The following is a 24676-nucleotide window of genomic DNA, read 5'->3' as shown; positions in this document are numbered from 1 at the left end:
AATCGCAAATTCGTTTTTATTAGTTGTAAAACATAATGCCCAATTATTCAATTATCGCCAACGTATTTTGGCTTTTTGCAATTTAATCGCAAGGAAAAGTAGAAAGAGAAGAGGGGAAAAAAGAAAAGCCTTCCCTTGCTGCAAAACAGCTGCTGCAAACAACAACAACATGGAAGGCTGCACTGTCCGGAAGTTGGCATATCGCAGTTACGATTATTTTAGTGTTAATGGCCAATTATTCAATTAGCGCCAACGTATTTTGGCTGTTTGCAATTTAATCGCAAGGAAAAGTAGAAAGAGAAGAGGGAAAAAAACGAAAAGCCTTGCATTAACGCATTAACGCTTGCATTGCATTAACGGTTCGGCACACGTGATAGCTCGCTGCTCTCTGATTGGTTGAAGCGTTTTTTGGACATATCTCGGTAAGTAATTGTCCGATTAATATGAAACCTTGAAAAGGCACATCCTCGGGTCCCCAGCAATATACCTGGCAAGTTTCAAGTATATCGGACCCGTGGTTGTCGAGAAACAGCGGTCACAGACAAACAAACACACAGACAGACACACACACACACACACAGAGATTGCTGGAATTATAGATAGATTATTATTATTATTATTATTATTATTATTATTATTATTATATGAGAAAAAATACTAAAGCTGCATGCATGATGATTATTTACATTTTAAAAGCTGTTTTAATGTTGGGGTGAGGGGAGTGGAGGAGTGGAGAGGTGCTTTTTGATGGCATGAAACCTTTGTGAGCCTTCATCTTCAGAAAGTGCTGCAATGGTTCCTCTGAGCTTTTGTAATGATGCAATAAGAGCATTTCTTGCGTGGCCAATTGATGCACTCACTCGTAGACGTCAGTACAGAGGGGATTAGGGAAAAGCCCATGTAAATGCTATGGGCCATGTTTCGTCTCCCAGGAGGACACCAATAAACTTCCTAAAAGGCATCATGTTTCGTAACAAAGTTGTCCTCTTTTATTCCATTTCAACCCCTTTGTGCAATTGTGACAACAATGAAAAATGTTTATTTGTAGGACACGTGTATTGGAAGGCATTGTAGGATGACGGTGTCCTTTTTAGCTCACCTGGAACGAAGTTCAGGGGAGCTTATGCGATGGCGCGTTGTCAGTCTGTAAACAGTTGAAACTTCTCTGAAACCGTTGAAGGGATTGTGACCAAATTTGGCACAAACGATATTTGTTGTGTTGTGACTAAAGTTTGTTCACGGCATTAAAAAAAAAAAATCGGAGTTAAGGGGGTCTACTGGGGGACAAAGTGGATCCAGGTTTGAATCCCCAAAATAGGAATTTGCTTTTTTCTCTGAAACTACACACACTATTTCGATGAAACTTTACCACAACCTTCATCACCCATTATGTACCAAAGTTTGTTCACGGCATTAAAAAAAATCTGCCCCTTTGGGGATTTACAGGGGGTTGACCCACAAAATTGGTGTTTGCTTTATTCTCAGAAACTACACATGCAATTCTGATGAAACTTGACCACAACCTTAATCACCCATGTTGTACCAAAATTTGTTCCTGGCATTTAAAAAATCGGGGTCGAAGGTGGTCTATGTGGGGCTTGCCCCCCCAAAATAGGTATTTGCTTTTTTCTCAGAACCCACACACACAATTTTGATGAAAATTCACCACAACCATCATCATCCGTGATGTACCAATGTTTGTTCAAGGCATTGGAAAAATTGGGGTCTGAGGAGGTACACGGGGTGTGAGGGGAGGGGGTTGACCCCCAGAATAAGTATTTTTTTTGTTTATTTGTTTAAAGTCTTATGATTATGTCAGTATGATTCTACATGCTACATGCTTCTTCTAGCAACCATTGCAATTGATTTACAATACCTTTAGTCAGTGCATTATACTGTTTATTATACCAGGTGAGCGCCAGGGGTATTGCCCCTATGTTATTATGCCTCCGCTGACATTCTCTGGAGGCATTGTGTTTTTTGGGTTGTGTGCGCACCCGTCTGTCTGTGACAGGTTTTCGTTACCGCGATAACGGCTGACGGGATCAAAGTCAAACTTGGTAGAAGTATGTAAAAAGATGTAGTAATGTGGGTGGATGCATATCAGTCGATGTTGCGACCTGGAAGAGGGCCTAGTTCCAGTTGTTTTATGTCACCCTACCCAGAGGCATTACATTTGCAGGTTGTGCATCTGTCCATTATAATTTTGTTTGTTTTGTTTCATGCAGTGGGAGACGGGGTTTTGCAATCACTTATGTGTGTTTGTCTCTCTGCTGTCCATGGCATTTTTCCCCATTTCAGCTTTTGTCATCAAATTTTCAACAAATCTTTGTTATGAGAATATGGAGAAGACTAATTAATAATTGTGTCAATCTATCAACTGGCAAAGTTATAGTACAAATCAAATTTTCAACAAACCTTTATTTAAGGATAAAGAGAACATGAATGAATAAAATAGAAAAAAAAAAAAAAAAATTATATAAAATATATATAAAATAATATAGCTGTTATTTAGTTTTGTGTAGTTTGAATACAAAGTGGGCATGGACAGGCTTTGCAATTTTGAGATGCTTTCTAATTTTGTTTTTGTTTCCACAATAACTTTTGAACCACAAAAGAGATTTCAACCAAGCTTGACTGAAGGAATTTCAACCAAACGTGGCACAAGTATGAACTGTAATTCAATAATGAACTGAATCAATTTTGGGTTCAACACATCAAAGGTTGTCTTTTGAAAATCTGTTTGCACATTACAAGTTGAGTTAGAAGCTTCTGATGTCTCTCTACTTGTCTCTTTCTGTCTCACATTCTCGCGCTCTCTCTCTCTCTCTCTCCCCAAAATAGGTATTTGTTTGTTCGTTTAAAGTCTTATGATTATGTTAGTATGATTCTATATTCTACAGTTTTAAACCAACTAAATTGGTTTAAAATACCGTGATACTGTTTAAAATACCTTTAGTCAGTGTAGTGTACTGCTTTATTTTACCAGGTGAGCACCCAGGGGTATTGGCCCAATTTGTTTTATTCGACCTTTACATTATCCATATACAAATGAGCTGACATAGCTGTTCTTCACCTGAGTAAACATCACCTGGGGTTGGCCTAATGGTTAGGGCGGCGGGCTTGGCATCCTAAGGTCCTGAGTTTGAATCCCGTTTAAATAACGTCAGCTGGGGTTGACTCAGCCTGTCATCCTTCCGAGGTCGGCAAAATGAGTACCATATAACTGGCTAAAGAGAGGCATTGCATCAGTGGCAGACGCACCCACTAGCGGGTACTTCTGCTCTCTGGGTGGGAGTGCCCTTGCCCCACATTCTCGGTGGGCAATGTGCTGCAGCACAAATAATCCAAATAATAACATCTATGAAAAATCCAAAAAAAAAGTACGCTTATACTTAAAAGTATACTTAAAAAGTACCCCCTGAGTATACCCTGAGAATTTAGTGTTGATCGGCCCAGAGGTCTCAGAGTAGTTACTGGACATACAGATCTGTTCCACTATACTATACCACTCTGTTCTATATACAGACTTGGCATTTAATATGGAATATTTTTTTTGTGGGGGTAAACTTACTTTTCAAGATGTCTTAGAACCAAAAGTTCATTGGAATTATGTTGAAATTATTCTAGATTTTGTTAAAGTGACCTTTAAAAGAAACGAAAACCACATTTGACATTTCGAAACAAATAAATTGATCCTTGAAAGTGATGTAAACTGATATCGAACTCAATTCATGGACAGTACTGTGCTAAACTTCTGTACGTTTTCCAGAAGTATCTCTTCATTTTGCACATTAGCCAAATTTTTTTTTAACAAAAACAAAAGTTAAATTACGACTGGGATTACGGACAGTAAAATTACAGTTCAGTACTTCGTGTAACCCCCACGAGCATTCAGGAGAGCACGTACACGTTGAGGCATGCTGTACACGAGATTTGCCAAGGTTTGGACAGGAATCGCTTGCCATGCAGTGACAATAGCCTGCTGCAATTCACGCACAGAGGTCGGCTGCTGGTCCAAATGGTCGATTTGACGCGTTAATTCTGCCCACAAGTTCTCTATCGGATTCATATCCGGGGCCATGGCAGGCCACTCCATATGCTCTACACCACGGTCAGCAAGAAAGTGTTGGATCATGCGAGCACGATGAGGCCATGCATTGTCATCTTGGAAGACAAAGTTTCCTCGAAAGGCTGCACGAGCAAATGGAAGCAATGTTTCTTCCAGAATGGCCCTGTACTTGAACTGGTTCAGGTTTCCATTCAGAACAACTAGGTCAGTTTTTCCCCCTGCATGAAAAGCAGTCCAAACGGTCACCCCACCACCTCCAGCTTTGACTCTTGGCACTACACAATCTTTGTTGTAGGCTTCATGCACTTGTCTGCGCACTCGGACGCGGCCATCTTGACGATAGACCAGAAATCTAGACTCGTCACTGAAGATCACGTGATTCCAGTGTCCTGGCTGCCATTGACGGTGCTCTCTGGCGCACTGCAATCGGCACTGGCGGTGTTGTCTGGTCAGGCGTGGCTTTCTCAGGGGACGCCTGGCACGATAGCCTGCTTGAACCAGTCGTTGGTTGACTAGCCTTCTGGATACAGGCACATTTGTCAGTTGCTGCCACTCAGCCCTAAGCCGATTAGCTGACTTGGTACGGCCATTGCGGACTAACCGGTGCAGCTGGCGATCATCCCTCCTTGTGGTTCTGCGGGGACGTCCTGGCCTTGGTATTGGAGTAGGGACACCCCTCTGAGCATTTCGTTTCAGGATCTTTGACACCTGACCTTGAGTGATGCCATACTGCCGAGCAATAGCGCGCTGTTTCATGCCGTAATTTCGTAAAGCCACCACTCCATGACAAACAGCATTGTCGAGTTTACGGACCATCTCCAGAGGAAGCGGCAATAACTTTTGGAGACGTGCAGCAGTTGTTTTCCACTAATACAGAACGCAACAACCCTTGTATACCCGACTGTGAAGGCAATCATCAAAAGCACCTGTCCGTACATTTTGCCACGCCACCTGTGATATAATCCTGTTGTTGACTTCTTGCTGCGACAGACAATCAGTGACATGGTTCTTTCAACAAATAAATCACCAAAGTGTAAAAGAAACTCACCAGATTGATATACTGAGTTAAGAAAGTCAACCCAAGTCAAGAAAAAAAATAATTCCATATTAAATGCCAAGTCTGTATTATACATCTAATCAATAGGATGGTCAAAACCTGGTGAAAAGCAAGAAAATTGTTTGATTTTGTATATCACAATGACTGATTGAATTGTGAACTAAGGATGAAGGACAACTGACTTCATCTCACTGAAGAACTTCCTGGTTAACAATATTGTGAGTTTTCTTTTCATTACAATGTATGAAAAGTCTTTTGGGGCTTCTCACTCTGCTTGTTGCCATGTAAAGTCCTTGTCAATGATGCAATTAATATGTAGTGTGATAGCGCTGCAGCGATTTGCATAACATTCCCATAAGATGCGAGTGCAGATTTCCATCATTGGTGAATATAATGTTCTTCCACACCAGGAAAATGTTGTTCATTTCACATCAGGAAACTGTTGTTTGTTTCACACTGGCTTTAATCAAACTCTACACCATCACAGCACGTAAATCTGCCATTTGCCTTCTCTACCTTCATTCCTTCTCTTCCCTCATTCCTTCTCTTCCTTCGTTTAATTTCTCCCTTCATTTCATCTCTCCCTTCATTCCTTTTTCCCTTCGTTTCTTCTTTCCTTTTATTCATTCTCTCCCTTCATTTATTCTCTCCCCTTATTCCTTCTCTCCTTTCATTCCCTCACAAGATCTCTCACACCAAAATACCATATCCCTCTCCTATGCAGTTTTTATGTCTACGCCGATGAAGTCACCAGAGGCATTATGTTTTCAGGTTGTTCGTCCGTGCGTCCGTCTGTGCATCCATGATAAGTTTTTGTTACTGCGATAACTTGAGAACGGCTGAAGGGATTTAAATCAAACTTAGATCACGTATGCACTATGATGTAAATATGAACTGATTATATTTAATTGTCAAGAGTTCAAAGGTCAGAGGTCATGTTAGGTAAAAATCCTGTTGCAGCAATAACTTGTGAACCAGCGATGGTATTTTGACCAGACCTGGTACAAGTATGTGTTATAATGCCCAAACGAACTGATTAGATGTTGGCGTCAGAGGTCATGTTGGGTAAAAATGTGATACTTGAAAACAGCTGAAGGGATTTTAATCAAACTTGGTACAAGTATGTATAATGATGTAATAATTTAAGTGAAGGCATATCAGTTGAGATCACAATGCGCTGTTCATAATGTGATGTTCAAAGAATGCTGTTCTAATCTACTATATAAGAAAGATGTCTGTCTGTGTCGCCATTTTTCTCACTTGGCTGAACGGATCTTCGTCAAACTTTCAGAGGTTTATCAGTGAGTGCCAGGGAGAGTTTTAGGCCAAAAAAATTAATAATATAAAAAAAAAAAAGATGGTTTTTTTGGAGTTAAAAAAAAACAAATCGCTCGATAGTGCCTAAGCCTTTTTAAATTAATGACAGTTATATTAAAAAAAAGATGGTTTTTTTGGAGTTAAAAAAAAACAAATCGCTCGATAGTGCCGAAGCCTTTTTAAATTAATGACAGTTATATACAAGTACACATTCGCATAAATAAATACAAAACAATCACCAGACATTTGAATTTTTTTTTTTTTTTTTTTTTGTATACTGAATCGAGGCTCGTGAAAGAGCTAACATTTATTTCACAAACAAATCAACCAGACAAACAAAACACACAAAAAGAGGGAGCGGAAGACAAGATGGGGAGAGAAGGGGAAGCACACAACCACAACATTTGAGAGCAGGGAGAAGTGTGGGCGGGTGGATTTGTGTGGGATTTGTATTTTATACAAATAAATCAAACAATTCCGGAAGTGTTCGAAGTTGGTTAGTTCGGCTTCTTCGTCTTCCTGTTCTGCATCACACTTAACACAGAAACGGGATGAACGCCACATTCACCAGCATATATTTAATGAAAAGGTGATGAACCCCCATTCCGCCCCTCCCCTCCTGCCCCCTCCCCCTCTCCTTCCCTCCCCATCCCCCCCTCCCTCCTCCTTGCCCCCCTTCCCCCCTCCCTCCCCCTTCCCCTTCCAAATCAATTTCCTCCCCCTTCCTCTTCCTTCCCCTTCTCCGATCGAAACAACATGGTTATAAGTAACACTCGATTTCCTATGAAACGTCGTAAAATGTGGACACACACAAACCTGCTGGATTTTGCTCACAGATTGACTTCATTTTGGTGCGCACGAAGTGGAGGAATAGCGTGAAGCATGTACGTGCCTTAACTTTCAATGCTGTTGGAAGCGACCATCGAATTGTGTATGCAAAAATACAGTTGAGTCTTAAAAAAGTAAAAACGGTGATGAAGCGTAAGACAATGTACTGGGGAGCAATGCGGTACAATGACATCTTGAAAATGGACATGAATGATGCTATATCCAGAAGGTGGAGAGAAACTATACCTGAAGAGCAGTCCTACATAAAGTTTGTTGACCTATGCACAGAAGAAGGCAGAACTTGTCTGCCACCGAAGCCAAAGTTCTCTGTGTCAGTGCGGAACTCTGCACAAGTAAGAGCTGCACCTGGCGTACTTTATAAAGTCCAACATGTGCAAGTACATGCAGCACAAAGACAACTTTGCGATACATATGATGCAGTACTAGATGCTCATTACAACAACATCCTATCGACAGCCAAAAACACTAATCTGCGAGATGCTGATGCTTGGAAACTCGTAAAATATCTTTCGGGAAAATCGTCCAACATACCCACGCTACAGTGTGAAGATCGACTCTCAGCGTGGCGCCAGCATTTCTCAAACCTTCTCACTGTTGCAGCTCCAGAAATAGCTCCAGAAGAAGCACTGAACATAACAAAAGTCTTTGACACTCACCAAGAGATCTAGGTGGATCCTTTCTCAATGGAAGAACTGGATGCAGCTTTAGGTCAAATGAAGTCTGATAAAGCACCAGGCATAGATGGCCTTAGAGTCGAAACTCGGAAACTGCCCGATGTGAAGCCTATATTGTTACACTTCTGCAACAGAACATTTAATGGAGGTCACCCTCGTCAATGGGGTGAAGCTGGAATAGTTCCCATTCACAAGAAAGGTAATTTGGCATTTTCCACAAACTATCGTAGAATCAGCTTGACACAAACCGCAGCCAAAATTTACAACAAAATGTTGCTCGATCGCATTGGACCAACCATTGACCCACTGCTCCGCTTTAACAAAAATGGCTTTAGACAAAGCCGATCTATGGCTGGTCAGATTCTTGCACTGCGAAGGCTGGTTGAAGAAGCAAGAAACAGCAAGCTGGACAGGGAGCTTGTGCTGTGATTTGTAAACTTTACAAAAGCGTTTGACTAAATAGATAGATGCTATGTTCAAAATACTATGTGCTTATAGTATACCACCTAAGATAACAAATACGATCAAGGAGATGGATAATTGCACTTCTGCTATTGTCCTCACACCTGATGGGCCAACTTGGGTATTTGACGTCACTGGGGGAGTGCTGCAAGGTGACACTCTTGCACCTTTCTTATTCATTATGGTGCTCGACTATGTGAAGCGTACCGCATTGACGGAGGAAGATGATGTCACACTGCAATGCCGCATGACCAGAAGACAACCTGATCAGAAGCTATCTGACCTCGACTACGCTGATGACATCGCTGTAGCTGCTGATTCACTACAAGATGCACAGGGCATCCTATCAAGAATCGAATATATAGCCAGCAAAGTCGGTCTTCTTATCAATGCCTCAAAAACAAAGTACATGCACATACATCGTCAACCGAATGAACAACGAACTCTCAGGGCAGCAAATGGTGAAGTGCTCGAGATAGTTCAAGACTTCAAATACCTTGGCTCATACACTAACACTGCCGATGACATCAGGTGCCGCATTGGACAGGCGTAGGCAGCAGCAAACAAGCTTGAAAAAGTTTTGCGTGCCCCGCTGCAACAAAGCACCAAAATCCGGCTATGTAAAGCTACAGTTGAATCAATCTTACTGTATGGGTGTACGTCGTGGACGCTGACTCGTAGCATGACACGTAAAATCGATGGCAACTACACCAATTTCCTCCGTAAAACACTCAACATCCGTTGGCAAGACCACTTCACAAACATTGGCCTATATGGTAATTTGCCAAAAATTTCTGCTATTGTACGGAAGAGGCGTTTGAGATTGGTGGGTCATGTCCTCTGGCACGAATAAGAAGCAGCAAATAGCATCCGACTTTGGAAGCCATCAGAAAGGAGAGTTGGTCGGCCGAACCTGACGTTGATTAATATTGTCTGCAGCGACACTGGGCTGCATACGGACGAACTGAAATCCGCCGCAGCTGACAGAGCTGTTTGGGCAAATCTGACAAAGTCACTTTGCTCTTTGTCGCTCTGGTTTATTTTTGGTGTTTTGTTTGTGATTGTCTGATCAACATTATGTATTAACAAGTAGTAGTCCATTAGGCCAATCAAAGCCTGCGCTATGGTTGCCATCATATGGTTATTCATCTGTGCTCTATCCTTTAAAAATGCTGAGCATCATGCAAAGAAGTAGCACCTACCTTTTAGATTTCTTTGGTATGAATCGGCCGGGGTTTGAACCGCCAACTTCCCAGACTCAGTGCAGACTCTCTAACCATAAATGTAACCGTAGGTTAACATCTAACGTGAGCATATGTATATCCATTGATGCATTTATGTCAAATTTCTTTTTTCTAGTATTTTTTTTGTATTGTGTTGTATATTTAGCTTTCAAATTATTTGTACTTGAATATGGCTTTTTTAACCGAAAGAGTCCATGACCTCTATTCTCTCCATCTCTTGTTCTGGCCAATTCCCACCTAGTTGTCAGCCAGCCAGTCCCAGCAAACTTCACAGCAGCAGCAATACGCTTTGGCAGCCGCGGCAGCTGCTGCACAGCAACCGCAGCTTGGTAAGTTTTCCTTCACTTGTACTCCAATCAATTTTTATTTTATTTTTATTTATAGCTCCAGGCACCCCATTACTTTGAGCACTTGTTGAAGAGGTAGTTTCAACATTTGTGTAACACTAGTGAGATACCCATGCTATGCACTGGTGGGAGGCCAAATGCAAACAGACAGTGCGGAAACGGTGAATGCCAAACCATGAAACAATAAATTCTATATTATTTTGCCACTTTCAGTCGTGTGTCAGGCATGGATGGACATCCGGTTTGTGAATGACTTGGGCCAAAAACGGCAAATGGCAAGCCATGAACCAATAAATTCCACATTCCTGTGCCACCTTCAGTCAAACGTCAGGCATTGACAGCCGGTTCGTGAAGGACTTGGGCGATGAACCTGCTACAGGGGAATGTTTCTGTACGCGGTCAATGGCGAAACTATAAATTCCAAATCTGCGACCGTCACGGGTGGAAACCCTCACATTATTTCTTCATTCTCAAGCTCAATCGCTCTATATTTTCATTCCAAACAGCTTAATTCCAATCACAGATTAATACTATAGCATTACTATAACAAAATACAATGTTTCAAACACTTGCGAGGTAAACTAATATGAACGCCATTGTAACGTGACAACCAATACAGACCAATCTGCCGGCGAGCATGGGTGGATATGAAACACTTCGAACAGATGGAGAATCAAAATCGCAATTGTATTGATAAACTTATGAAACCTCCCAACCACTTTAGGACACCCGCTGGAACCCCAAAAGCTTCCACAGAAAGTTTCGCATCGATCGCCTCAAAACTGAGGGAGTACTTTGGGGACGGATGGACGGACACTCTTGCTTTATAATATGAATTATTATGGCACATTACTGTCCAACTCGATGTCTTTGTACGAATGCATTTCTCCTCCTCATAACCCCAAAACATCTTTTGTGAAACAATGAAATGCAGTGGCAAAGTTTGAGACGTACCCATGTGGCAGTGAATGTAATGAAGTATAGTTTCATTGTAAACTTGCATTCATGTTTACCTTCTGTATGACGACTTCTCTTTTTCTAGGTGTATTTTCGGCAGGACTTGCTGCAGCTTCCTTTGTACACAATCCATACATTGTAGGTGCTGCGGTACCACCTGGCTCAGATCCTTATTCTGGCATGGCAGCAGCAACCCTCACAGGTGAAGGAGTAGGTAGTGTGTAGGTGTGTTCCACAGGTAGTAGGTACAGTGCATTCAGAAAGTGTTCAGGCCCCTTCACTTTTTTTCACATTTTGTTATGTTGCTGCCTTATGCTGAAATCGTTTAAATTCATTTTTTTCCCTCATCAATCTACACTCAATACCCCATAATGACAAAGAGAAAATAGGATTTTAGAAAGTTTGGCAAATTTATTTAAAAGGAAAAAAATGAAATTTCACATTGACATAAGTATTCAGACCCTTAACTCAGTACTTCGTTGAAGCACGTTTGGCAGCGATTACAGCCTCGAGTCTTTTTGGGTATGACGCGACAAGCTTTGCACACCTGGATTTGGGGATTTTCTGCCATTCTTTGCTGCAGATCCTCTCAAGCTTTGTCAGGTTGGATGGGGACCGTCGCTGGACAGACATTTTCAGGTCTCTCCAGAGATGTTGGATTGGGTTCAAGTCAGGGCTCTGGCTGGGCCACTCAAGGACCTTCACAGAGTTGTCCCAAAGCCACTCCTGCGTTGTCTTGGCTGTGTGGTAAGGGTCATTGTCCTGTTGGAAGGTGAACCTTCGGCCCATTCTGAGGTCCTGAGTGCTCTGTTTCAGGTTTTCATGAAGGATCTCTCTGGACTTTGCTCCGTTCATTGTTCCCTCAACCCTGACTAGTCCCCCAGTCCCTGCTGCTGAAAAACACCCCTACAGTAGGATGCTGCCACCACCATGTTTCGCTGTTGGGATGATATTGGGCAGGTGATGAGCGGTGCCTGGTTTCCTCCAGACATGGCGCTTGGAATTGAGGCCAAACAGTTCAATCTTGGTTTCATCAGACCACAGAATCTTTTTTCTCACAGTCTGAGAGTCCTTTAGGTGCAATCCTGTCTCTGAGCTCTGCAGGCAGTTCCTTCGACCTCATGGCTTGGTGGTTTCTCTGATATGCATTGTCAGCTGTGAGACCTTGTATAGACAGGTGTGTGCCTTTACAAATCATGTCCAATCAATTGAATTTACCACAGGTGGACTCCAATCAAGGTGTAGAAACATGTCAAAGATGATCAAGAGAAATGGGAGGCACATGAGCTAAATTTCAAGTGTCATAGCAAAGGGTCTGAATACTTATGTCAATGTGATATTTCAGTTTTTTCTTTTTAATAAATTTGCAAAACTTTCTAAAATCCTGTTTTCTCTTTGTCATTATGGGGATTGAGTGTAGATTAATGAGGGGAAAAATGAATTTAAACGATTTCAGCATAAGGCTGCAACATAACAAAATGTGAAAAAAGTGAAGGGGTCTGAATACTTTCTGAATGCACTGTATGTTCTGTAGGTAGAAATCGAACCTTGTCGTTGGTGTAGCTGATCTGATGGCATAGTTTACTTGTGTGTTTGGCCTTTTTTTTTTTCCCTCCAAAACAGAGATGACAAATTTTGGATTGGTATTTCGAAATGCTCATTCATGGCTTCATTGTGGGGTTTCCATCTTTTTTGTGAACCCAGCATGTGACTAGCATACTCATTTTCTTATACACATGAAATTGAATATGCTTTCCCAAGTTGTAGACAGACTAATATAAATATAGACCTTCTCCTTTAATGCAAGGCAATGTCAATGCTGTTCAGTGTATATACTGTATTTTGTTTTGGATGAACCAGAGTTCAACACCCAGAGTACTGTTTTTAAACTTTCCAACCCAGTGTTTCTAAAGATATACGAAAATATTTTACCATGTTGTGGCAAATTCTGATATAATATTTGTAATAAACTTATTTTATATTTTTTCTTTTCATGATCAATTACTCATGGAAGAGCTTGAACATACATGCAGGACAAAGCCTTGTCAAAGTCAAAGCCTTGACAAACTTTTACATTAATTGCAAGGGCATTAGGAGGCAGGGTATATTTTTTACCCCTCGACCAAAGGTGGACTGAGATTGTTTTCACCCCGTTCTGTGTCTGTCTGTCTTTGTCTGTGAGCAGAATATCTCAAAATGTTGTGGATGGATTCAGACGAAATTTGGTGGACAGAATTTGGTCAGAATTTGGTGGACGAATTGATTAGATTTTGATGAAGATCCGGATATGAGAATTTCTTAAATTTGCAAGTGATTCTTCACCATTGAGAGATCGGGCTAAAAAAGATATTTGCATGATATTGTTGTGGATCTCGTCGCCGGCCTTCTCCCCTTACCAAGGGGGGATTAGTCCCCTTGTCTTTGACTGGCCGACCGGACCCGGGACCTAAGACGTCCTTCCCGGACAACGCGAAATAGGGTCGTAGGACTAGAATCACTATTACCTAATTACTCGCGCTGCCCAGAAACAAGGAAATAAGCCCCGCACTAATCACGCGTGCTTAGGTGCCGAGCGGTGCGTACACGCGATCCGTGCCGTGTAGTTGGTGACCCCGGTTCTAGCGATCTCATTCGTACCACACTTAGCCAATGGAGAAATCACAAAGGCGATCGAATTGGGAAGAAAGGAATAACAAGATTTATTTACACTATTTACAATGATTCCAGAAAAGAGGACACAGTACAGCCTTAAAAACAGTCTTAACTCAATCCCCAGGACAAACGGGCCCGTCTCACACACAGACACACTCACACGGGGCTTGCAGCTGCAGGATGATGTTCACCACGTCTAGGGATGGCTTTCGTGCAGCTCCCTCCGGCCTCCGGCTCGTCCCGTGCAGATGGTAAGTAGAGGGGCAGGAGCTCTCCGCGTGTCGTTTGGCGCACACGGGTTAATGCGGGGCGAACGGTAGGGTCTGGGCTCTGGCGGTTGGCGGTTAATCACTCGCATTATTACCGCGTTTACTCGGTGGCTGAGTAGGTGATATTCGCCACCGGCGCGTCTGGCTGCCTTTCCTTCAGCGCCTACGTAATACTGAGATGTAGCGCAATGCCTCCAAAGCAAGCGCTGCGAATCACGTTCTTCAAGGTCCTCTCGCGTGCGCTCTGCAGTCGAGTCCTCTCATCAGTCCTGTTCACCACTCCCTCGTGCTCCTTGTAACAAGTGCTCTCTCAAGTCCTTCGTGCAGTCACTTTTATAGGCACGCCCCGCGAACTTCTAGCACTCACCAGACGCGCCTTACCACGCCCTGTCACGCCATGCCGTTCGAGTCCTGGTTGGCTGGTGGCCCTTACCGTCATCGCCTCTGACGCGCTGCCTTGATGCCGCCCCACCCCGAACCCCGCGCTCCTCCCTCTTAGGCCTACCTCGTGTTACTCGACTAGTGAGTGAGCAAAGGGCAGCAAATGCTGCTGGCAGCCAAAGCGTAACAAATGCTGCGGGTAGCCAAAGCGTAACAAACTGAGTGGGTCAGCCAAATGGGGCGCGGGATCAATTATGCCCATGGAGGTGGAACTTGGAGGGTGGACGCAAAATGAAGGGACCTAAACTCATGTCTTTACACAATGCAGATATTACTAGGGGAAATGGCCTATATTTACACATACTATGACATAACTAATACTACAAGGTGTCCTACGTGTTGCTCGTGGACTAACTATGGGGGGGGGGGGGGGGCAACCCTTTAACCTTTGATGATCAATATGTGCCAATCTCAAAACCGTAGCAATATTTTAAAATGTTCTTGGCGAATTTTGGTGGACAGGTTGGGTGCATGACGAGGACAAATTTATTACCATAATACTTCGACTATAACGCACACATTTTTTACCCCAAAATCTTTTTAAAGTTAGAGGTGCGAACGATATGAATGAATGAATGAATGAATGATCGTTTTAAGGCCATTTTCCCCGCTAGAGCGGGGGTTAGCCTTGCGGGCCCCATGGCAATCATGGTTCCCTGTTTGAGGCAATGTTTTTATGGCCGGATGCCCTTCCTGACGCCAACCCTTAGTCGCCTCCTACGATGCGCAGGGATACAGTGTACCTATTCTAAATCGTGGTACACACCGTGATCAGTCATCCCAGCAAGCTGGTACTCAATTTTCCGTCCTCGGAAGGATGACAGGCTGAGTCGACCCCCCTGGCGTTACTTTAGCGATTGATCGGGATTCGAACCCAGGATCCTAGGATCCCAAGCCGGCACCCTAACCGCTAAGCCAACACCAGGATACTGTACGATACATAGGTCTAATTTTTTTGTAAGTTTTTTATCACATTGAAACGATCGTCGAGGACGTCTTCGAAAACGGAATTGGCAATACTCAAAGAACAACAACAACGAATAGCTAAATGTTTAATATAGAATATATAATCTGTAAGTTCACAATCGTGAAGTAAAGTATTCAGTATCCGACTCGTCCGTCTCATTGAAGAGATGAAGAAGCTCCTCCAGATTTGCACCTTCTATGCCATTGTCCAGGTAGTGAACATCATCTTCATCGCAGTCGGATTTGTCGCTGTCTGGTGCGTTTGTGTTGCCATCCGTCCAGAGAGCATTGTCTTGGCTGCCGTCCATTGCTTTTGAAATGGAGCACTTGATGAAGCCCTTCTGGATTGGATGATGGCAGGATCAAGCTCATTCCAGACTTTGACGATCCATTCTGTGATGTCTTGGAGCGTCGGTGTGTGCATGCACCCACCTGTGGTGAAGGTGTGCTGGCCTTCAAGCAGCCATGTGTTCCAAATGCGGCGCAGCGCGTTTTTCACTGGTTTGTTGACGGTGACGTCGAGTGGCTGCAGCATTTTTGTCATTCCACCAGGAATGATGGCGAGGTCTGTCTTATCAGTGACGAGCTTTGTCTTGATGAACTGCATGCGGTGGCAGTGGAAGGCGTCCAGGACAAGAAGCGAGCGCTTCTTCACAAGCCCGCCTGGTCTCTTGGCCCAAACCGTCTTTAGCCAGTCGAGCGTCAGTTCCTCGTCCATCCAGCCCTTAGGATGGACACGAACGTGCATGCCACGCGGTGAAATTTAGCGCCTTTCAGCATCGTCTTCCAGTTGAATATGATGTATGGCGGCAGTTTAGTGCCGTCAGCCATGCAGGACAGCATGACAGTGAAACACGACTTTTTGTGTCCAGTAGTCGGATAGACACGGACTTTGCCCCTTTGATTCACAAGGACGCCTTGAAGGTGACCATGTTTGGCAGCATCTTTGCAAGCATGATGGCTTTTACATGCACCTCCGAAATGCTGACGCCACCGCCTTGTTTCCGACTATCTGTGACCCAATCGAGCAGTTTGGCCTCAAGCTCGGGATGGGCAGCCGCATGACCCCGTTCAGTCATTTTTCTTCGTGGGAGCGACTGCAGACACTTCTTCTGGTGTCTCCATAGTCTGATGTTCACCTCAGATATTCCGTCGAATTCCCGCCCAGCAGCTCTGTTGCCGTGATCTTCAGTGTGTCGAACAATGTTTAGTTTTTGAGCCGCGGTGTATAATCGTCGTCGATAACTCGTGGTTAATTACGGGAAGAAAACTAATGCAAATAGAAGTTGCTGGTAAATCTTATGAACAACTGAATGAAGCTGTTAAAGAACACTTGGGTTTTATAATAAAATATAGCCAATTATCAGCAACTTGAGTGCCATGTGATTGTCGTTCGACAATAGGCTACGGGTTGCTTCATTGGATTGCTATCCGACTTCCGCCGTTTATTGAATATGCGCTGCTTTTTAAACTTTGTGCAATCACGACACAACTGAACATCGTCATTGATACGATTTATGACTGTCGTAAATTTAGTTCCTTGACCTGCTGTGATATTCTTTCATTAGCGCCGCTCTGTTCAACTATTATGAAATCCTGGCCGACAGTCGTGGTTGAGATGGACTTCGCCATTTTTTACAGATGTAACAAGCGTTACGCCTCGGTCCCCCGTCGGGGAAGTGGTGTGAGTTGACAAAGTGGAAGATGCAGAAAACATGCTATGATATGATATTTCGCTCACAAGGTTTAGACATACATGGAGGCGGCCATCTTGGATTTTGACGTGGCGACCCAATTTTCTATAGCGTTCTTCCTTATGCCTAGATACACCCACACACCAGATTAGAAGTTGGTACTTCGCTTATTTTTCAAGATATTCCGCTCACCAGGTTCAGACATACATGGCATCAGACATACATGGCGGCGGCCATCTTAGATTTTGACGTGGGTTGCACCCACACACCAAATTCGAATGCGGTCCTTCGCTTACGCATGCACGCACGCCCGCACGGACGGACGGACGGACGGCCACACGGACGGAGGGGAAAACCATAGTCCCCCTTTCGCTCCGCTGTGCGACGGGGGACAATAACATGTTTTACGTCTATTTTTTTCATTTGAGTGCTGAAATGGGGGTGCGTATTATATATAGGTCTATATATGTTTACATTGCGACAAAGGTCCAAGTTGGGGGTGCGCTTTATGCACAGGGGTGCATTATAGTCGAAGTTTTACGGTAGGTTTTGGTGAAGATCGGGATCCGGATACTATAATTTTAAAAGTGATTCTTCACTATTTGAGATATTAGGACAAAGATGATATACTGTATTGCACAATATTTCAAAAAGTTGTGAACGGATTATGACAAAACTAGGAAGATAAGTTGGGTAGGTGACCAGAACAAGCCGATTCGATTTTGGGTAAGGTCTGAGACAAGATCCGGCCGACTGTGGGATACAAAATGTAAACTGTTCTGCCTGGTTTATGCGTGCATTGGTTTAATCACTTTCCTGGAACCACCAAAAAAGTTTTGAACTGATCTGCTCCTTTCTCCTGTTCCTTTTAAATATTGTACTTGCTTTGGCAGGACCTGCGGTTGTACCTCCTCAGTACTACAGCATGCCATGGGGGGTTTATCCCACGAACCTGCTACAACCACAGGCAGTATCTGCTGCAGTAGCAGCAGCTTCAGGTGCAGCTCAGCAGCCTGGTGCACAGGGACATAACCAGCAGGTAAGTGATGCCGGTGGGAAAGAACTTACGATTGTCATATGTTTGTATCGCATGTGAAAGGCATTGGTTATAAGCATAATGTATGCTGATGTTATGTCTTGTGTGCTTCGTGCATTCCTGCTTTTCAGATGATGAGAGGTGGAGGAGGAAGTGGTGGTGGCGGTGGTGGTGGGGGAAATAGACGACCACTCACCCCGAATCAGAGTTCTCAGGGTCAGCAGCAGAACCAGGATGCCTTGAATGCCATTGCATCTAGCCAGGCACTGCCATTTGGTGCTGGGTTAGCAGCTGCGGGAATGTCAGGTGAACAAGCGAATTATCCTACGTTTGTAAACAGAAAGTCACACTCGTAACTCGTGTGTTCATTCAAGTTCAAACTCATAGATCAGTATTCAAATCGACCTCAAATTAACCCTCAAATCGTGATTCGGTATCACTGGTGTGTGAGGATGTCTTAAAAGGCTATACGTGATGCAGTGGAGCATTCTGATGAGGCACACCACACATGTGAGGGAATTATGGGCCTCTTCCAGTGACTGAAGCCGCTAGCTTTGTTATGTGGTATACTGTATTGATGGTTCTCATACAATATTGATGGTTCTCATACAATTGTTACGGTTCTCAACGGCGGCCTTTTTTTCCCCTTAAGAAGGGGGGATTAATCCCCTTGTGTGCGACTGACCGACGTGAGTCCTGAAGTTGCGCAGCTCCCTCCGGAGAGGCAGGTGAGCAACCTCGTTCGCGACCGCGGACAAGATGTTAATTGCCGAGCGGATTAGCAGCCGCGGCACGAACCATTAGCAAGTAACTAGACCCGATTCTGAAACGTTGGCCAAATCGTGCCACAGGTATCCAATGGGGAAATCACTAAAACGAAACGGATGTAAAGGAAAGAAGGCAAGGTAGGAAGAACAAATATAATTTATTACTAATATTTACACAATCAGAGGAACCAAGGAGAAGGAAAGATACGAAAATAAAGACAGAAGGATGGAAGGATCAGAAGACACAGTGCAATACTAACTTATCTAAACAGGCTTAACTTATACCCCAGGACAACACAGAAGACGGATGACAATCAGACTTCCACAAATGGGGAATGAAGGCAGGAACGAATGGCTGGAAGGGGAGGAAGGTTCAGTTGGAGCTTGCTCCCACACGGGACGTCGGGCTCGACCTCGACGGCCACCGGTCCCACAGCAATCTGGTTCCCGCTTCGCAGCGGGTCGAAGCTGCGTGTCACAGGGGGGCCGGACTACGGTGGTCTCAAAGCTGCGGTTGGTTCACTCAGCTTTCAGTAGTGTAATAATGTTGCTTCTGGGACACCTCCGTTTAACATGTGAAATCCCTATCTAATGTCATTTACCCCCTTGTCTTTTTCAAAAATCATAAACACCTCTATTTCTCCCACCCTCATCTTTATGAACCTTTTGTCTGTAGTACCTATCCTTAATGTTGTTCATTAGACCACTCAAACACTACAAATATTTGTTTTCTCTTATAGACCTATCATCCTTCTTCTACATATCATCTGGCAGATTAATCTTTGACCCACTCAAACATTGACCCATTCACTTCCATATTAATTCTTTCCCTCCCTCATTGCCCCTAAACACCTATATTTCTCTCACCCTGTTCTTTACGAACCTTCTAACCTTTTGACATGTTATCCTTATTCATTAGACCACTTAAACACCTGTGATCCTTCTGACCTCATGGACCTTTTAACCTTTTACTCTTAATATCATCTGGTGAATATAACCCACTCAAACAACGACCCTACAAATATTTGTTTATGCGTGGGAAATAATTTAATTCTCCTACAACTCTCTTCACCATCTAATATATTAACAAAAAATATGTTTGAGTTTGGTTCTTTATTAAGATATTTTAACTGAGCTAAGATAAAATGGTAAACCTCCCTCAATGTTCTTGCTTGAGCGCCTCCAGTGCCACATACCATTTTTAAATTAAAGTATATATTTTCCTGACAACCATCAAAGTTTTCCGTCCACTCAAAAATATTTCCATCTTTTTTACCCAATTCACCGGTATTTAAATTAATTCTCTTATTTGTTTTGTGAACTTTTTTACCAGTTGCCTTTTCAATTATACCTATTTGATATTTTTCACATTCATTATGTTTTCCATTTATATACCAAGGTTGATTACACCTCCACTCTTTAGTCTGGTTGATACTTGGTTCTATCATTTATATAATAGTAAAAAAGGCGGCGGTAGCCCGTTAAAATCCCCAACCCCCCCCCTTTTTAACTTATCACTTATATATATCTTATCACTTATATATATCTTATCACTTATGTATATCTTATCACTTATATATATATCTTATCACTTATATATATATCTTATCACTTATATACTTATATAACCATAAGGGAGACTATCAATTCCATTTTCTAAAATAAACCTCTTATCATCAAAAGCCCCCAATGCTTTCTTATTTATCTCTTCTGAATATAATTGATGTTTATAACTTCTTATTCCATTAATCTTTCTAAACTCTTCTTTCTTTGTTGTTAAACAGTTATAATAATCCTTAAAGTTTATTGTTTCTTTAATAACATTTTTCTTTACACCTTTTAACTTCTTATCAGTCTTTTCAACGTTATTCACAATGTATTTATAAGCATAAGCCTTTGACCTCAATCCCACAAATTCACTCATAACATTTCCTCCTAATTCATCCTTGAACTTTCCAATCACCTTTTTATTTTTAGAAGAGAACAACTCACTCTCTGGACTGTAATTACTCGTGTCATAGATATTAATGTCTCTTTTCATGTCTGAATAAACATCGTTGGTATTAATTTTCAAAATAAAACTATCTGTATCCATATAAAGTAGATTAACATCATTTTGATATTTCTTCCTCAAGTTATTATAAAAGTAATCATACATTAATGACTTTGATAAATCAAGAATTGTTGTTCCAATATAAATAGGTTTGTTCATTTCAATACTCTCTTTAATCAAATGGATCGCACAAAAGTTCTCAGTAAAGACCTCAGCTCGAGTAAAACTCGGTCTATTAATTAATTTTGATGCTTGTTCCCAAGATGTTGATAGTCTGATATTTTGTCTTTTCCTCACATTCTCCATAGTCTTACCAAAGACCGCATTATTCATCAATTTATAAAAGTCTTTCTCAAAATCTGTTTTTGACTCTGTTCTTCTTTGTGTATTAAAATCAATGTACCCCTTTAACCAATGACTTTGATTGAACTTTAGAACCCTATGGATCTTCTCTACTCTTAGACCTTTTGATAAATATTGTCGCAAATTTCTTTGGTGTAGAACATAATTTTTCTTGTTATATAATGTAGTAAGTAATTTTTCTGTTGATTCACCTATATCAAACGATCGTTGATAATCACTCAACCATTCTTTCTTTGGACTTGCTTTCTCACAAGCAAATGGGAGATCTTTGTGTAGGTTATGGAGTTCCTCTGGATATTTTAAATCAATTTCAAAATAATAACCAACTTTTTCTTCATCCAATTCTTTTTGTGTAGAGATACATACATCTTGTAAAACGTTTTTGTAGTCTTTTTCCTTTACCCATCTAAGTTTTCCATAAGGAAGAGCCTGAGACATTGCCCAGCCATACAGGTTGTTCGCGTCATAGTACATCAAGTAAGAACTCTCTTTCGTTGGATCATAATTTGGAAGATATTTGTTATTTGCTTTTGCGTATCTACTCGAGCAGACTTGTGAAATTCCACCTCTTTTTGCCTTTTCAATCATCAAAAGCATATCAACATCGGTTATCAAATCCAAATCTTGTTTTGTCATTTTCAACATCGCACTCCAGGCCAATCCAGGTGCTGTGTAGTAGTGAGCAGGATCCAATCCATATCCAGTGCGACAAACAGATCTAAAGGCTTCAAATACATCGGCCAATAAAAGCACATCAGTTTTGAGATACAAATCGTGATACTCGCCAAGATTCTTGATGTTATATTTTTCCCAAACATTTTGTGCGTGTACATAATCTTTATCAGATATATGACTATTATTTAATTTGTTATAGAAATTTTCTTTTGAAGGAAGTTGTGTTTCATTGAATCTCTCAAATGAGTCCATATAGTCATAGGGGTAAATTCCCTTTTGTGTTAGAAAATCTTTATCTAAAAAATACTCTGAAAGACATGGAAACTCTTTTAGATTTTGAACCAAGTTAACCAATGGACTTGCCATGAATTTAAATGTATCAAGAAATCTGATATGAGTAATAGGAGATGTGTGAATTGTTTTTGTGAATGAAATGTATTTCTGATCCGTGTTTGGAATTGCTGAGATACTTCCAGAAGTCTTTGAGAGTTCCTTGATAAATAGATGTGTATCATAATGAGCGTTGTTATGAAGAAAGACAGGAATGAAAGAGGGGAGTTGATAATTAATATTACAACTTTGATGAGCCGGACCTCTATATTTACCAGTGAGATGACAATGGTCTCTAACCTTTAGACCTTTACCAATTTTCTCCTCACAAATATGACAGACATTGTTTTTTATAAATTCCCTTTTTTCTTTACTTGTTAAGGACATTGGTTTATTGGTTTCTCTCATTATCTTGGTTAATCGAACACAGTCTTTTTCTAGTCGTTTCACAAACTCCTCTGGGGTATTTGAGCCTCTATACATCTCTAACTTGTTATATTTATCACCAACGGATGATTTGATATAATAACAAAAACCACAAGGAGTATGTTTTTGATATTTATTTGTGTATGATTCTTTTGGATCTTGAGAAGCAGTATCAATTTTTTCTAAAATACTTTCAAAATCAGCATATATAACAAATGGATGTTTGATCTTTTTATTTTCATCTTTGAATGTGATCTTTGAGCCTTCTTTAGGCATATTGATTACCGTTGATTTATGTTCGCCACAATAATTTGAATGTTTATCTAATCTTTCTTGTGAATTGAAGAAGTTAAGACAACGCAAACAAATATATATTTTATTTGTTCTCTTACAGACTTGTGGTTTTATTAATTTAGCAATATCTTTGATGTATGTATAATGTGAATTTTCGTCTGAATTAAAATATAGAAGATTAATATGAGTTTGTTTACAATTGTCAGAAAGCTTTAAAACCTGAATGTTGTTTGTTTCTGTTAGACCATAAACATTAACTGATAAATTATTCATCTTTTCAAATTTAGGAATATCATTTAAAGTCATCGGAAACTTTAGATCTTTCGTATTTAATGTATTCTCATATTTTTTATAATGAGATACTCTTTCATCATGAAAATGTGGAGGATGTAAGTGTGCTAAAATAGACCAGAGAAAACATTTATTGTCTTTATTTTTGATATTGATAACTGCTTTTCTATTTTTGATAACACTGGGTAAATCAATGTAAGAAGAAGCTTTTAGAGGATCTGATTTAAGAATATGAATGTCTATGTAAATAATTTTTCCTATATTGAATCCACTTCCTACGATTGAATTATCCACATCTTGCTCTTGTTTAATAAGTTCATCATAGACTCCTGATGTTTTAAAATCTTGATATGAAGATATAAAGTGTGGCTCAGTTCTCATGTATGGTGCATCTATAACTCCTTCATCCTTTGTCATTTCTAATTTTACTCCCATATAAAATTTAAGTGGTTTCATTTCCTTTAGTGTTTTTTCAATCAACGTTTGAACAGCAGGTTTAACTATTTCTACAGCATCAACTATAGACTCTGGTTCAGGAGGTTTGAAGTTAAAGACTCTTATTTTAATATGTCCTTTGAATGCTCCATCAGAGTTTTTAGTTGTGATAAAATTTGATAAATGTAGATTTGTTTTAAGATGTATTTTGAAGCCTTTCTTGAGGATATTTTTATTACATGTAGAACAGTGTTTTGTTTCAGGTGGAAGAGGGGAAAGTTTGTTTAAAATGTTGTATGTATGTTTTGCGGTGAGAATATGTTGTTTATAATATTTTACTTCCTTCTCGCAAGTATCACAATAAACCATATTTATAGCGTGAGAAAACGTGGTGTTTTATATATATCACTGTGCTTAAAATAAAACACTTTTGAGCTTTACAGCTCCGTTTTATATATATCGCTGTGCTTAAACTAAAACACTTTTTCACTCAGAATCATCTAAGTCATAACTATCACATGAATACTCAGAATCATACTCAGAGTCATCAATAAAGCTACTCTCATAACTATCATTTGAGCACAAACTATTAGTATCATAACTATCATCTGTGTTCAATGAAATACTATCATCACCATCGTCCAAGTTCAATGAAATACTATCATCACTATCGTCTGAGTTCAATGAAATAGTAAAATCTTCACTGCTGTATTGACTCATATTTAATTAGCAAGAAAAATATTCCCATCAATATCTATATACTTTCTTTCATTAACAGATTCAATCTCTACAATTTTTATATCAAAAGTTATCTTTAAATAATCTCTAACTATCATAGAACGAAATGACATTTCACCAGAAATATTAACATCATTCATTTTACTTAGATCTACACCCTTTGGATTATTAAAGAAAATACAAATGTCTCCTCTAGAATTATTAATGGTCTTATCATTCTTTTTCAAAGTATCGTGGTCAATCACTTTTTCAAGCTTTGAATAAATT

General features: G+C 40.9%; 1 protein-coding gene across 1 annotated transcript in view; it reads left to right on the top strand.

The window, feature by feature from the left end:
* LOC137432629 (pumilio homolog 2) overlaps positions 1-24676 on the top strand; it is a 263079-nt gene that overhangs the window by 35044 nt on the left and 203359 nt on the right. Inside the window, exons 5-11 of the mRNA XM_078783971.1 lie at positions 7283-7936; positions 8481-8962; positions 9113-9257; positions 9917-10004; positions 11065-11181; positions 17895-18040; positions 18169-18343. Of these exons, the coding sequence (XP_078640097.1) occupies positions 7283-7936; positions 8481-8962; positions 9113-9257; positions 9917-10004; positions 11065-11181; positions 17895-18040; positions 18169-18343 (1807 nt within the window). The remainder of the gene's footprint in view (positions 1-7282; positions 7937-8480; positions 8963-9112; positions 9258-9916; positions 10005-11064; positions 11182-17894; positions 18041-18168; positions 18344-24676) is intronic.

Source organism: Myxine glutinosa, chromosome 8 (assembly GCF_964187855.1).
Source record: "Myxine glutinosa chromosome 8, kmMyxGlut1.1, whole genome shotgun sequence".
Taxonomy (NCBI): domain Eukaryota; kingdom Metazoa; phylum Chordata; class Myxini; order Myxiniformes; family Myxinidae; genus Myxine; species Myxine glutinosa.
The sequence above is the reverse complement of the archived record's forward strand: the minus strand, read 5'-3'. Positions and strand labels throughout refer to the sequence as shown.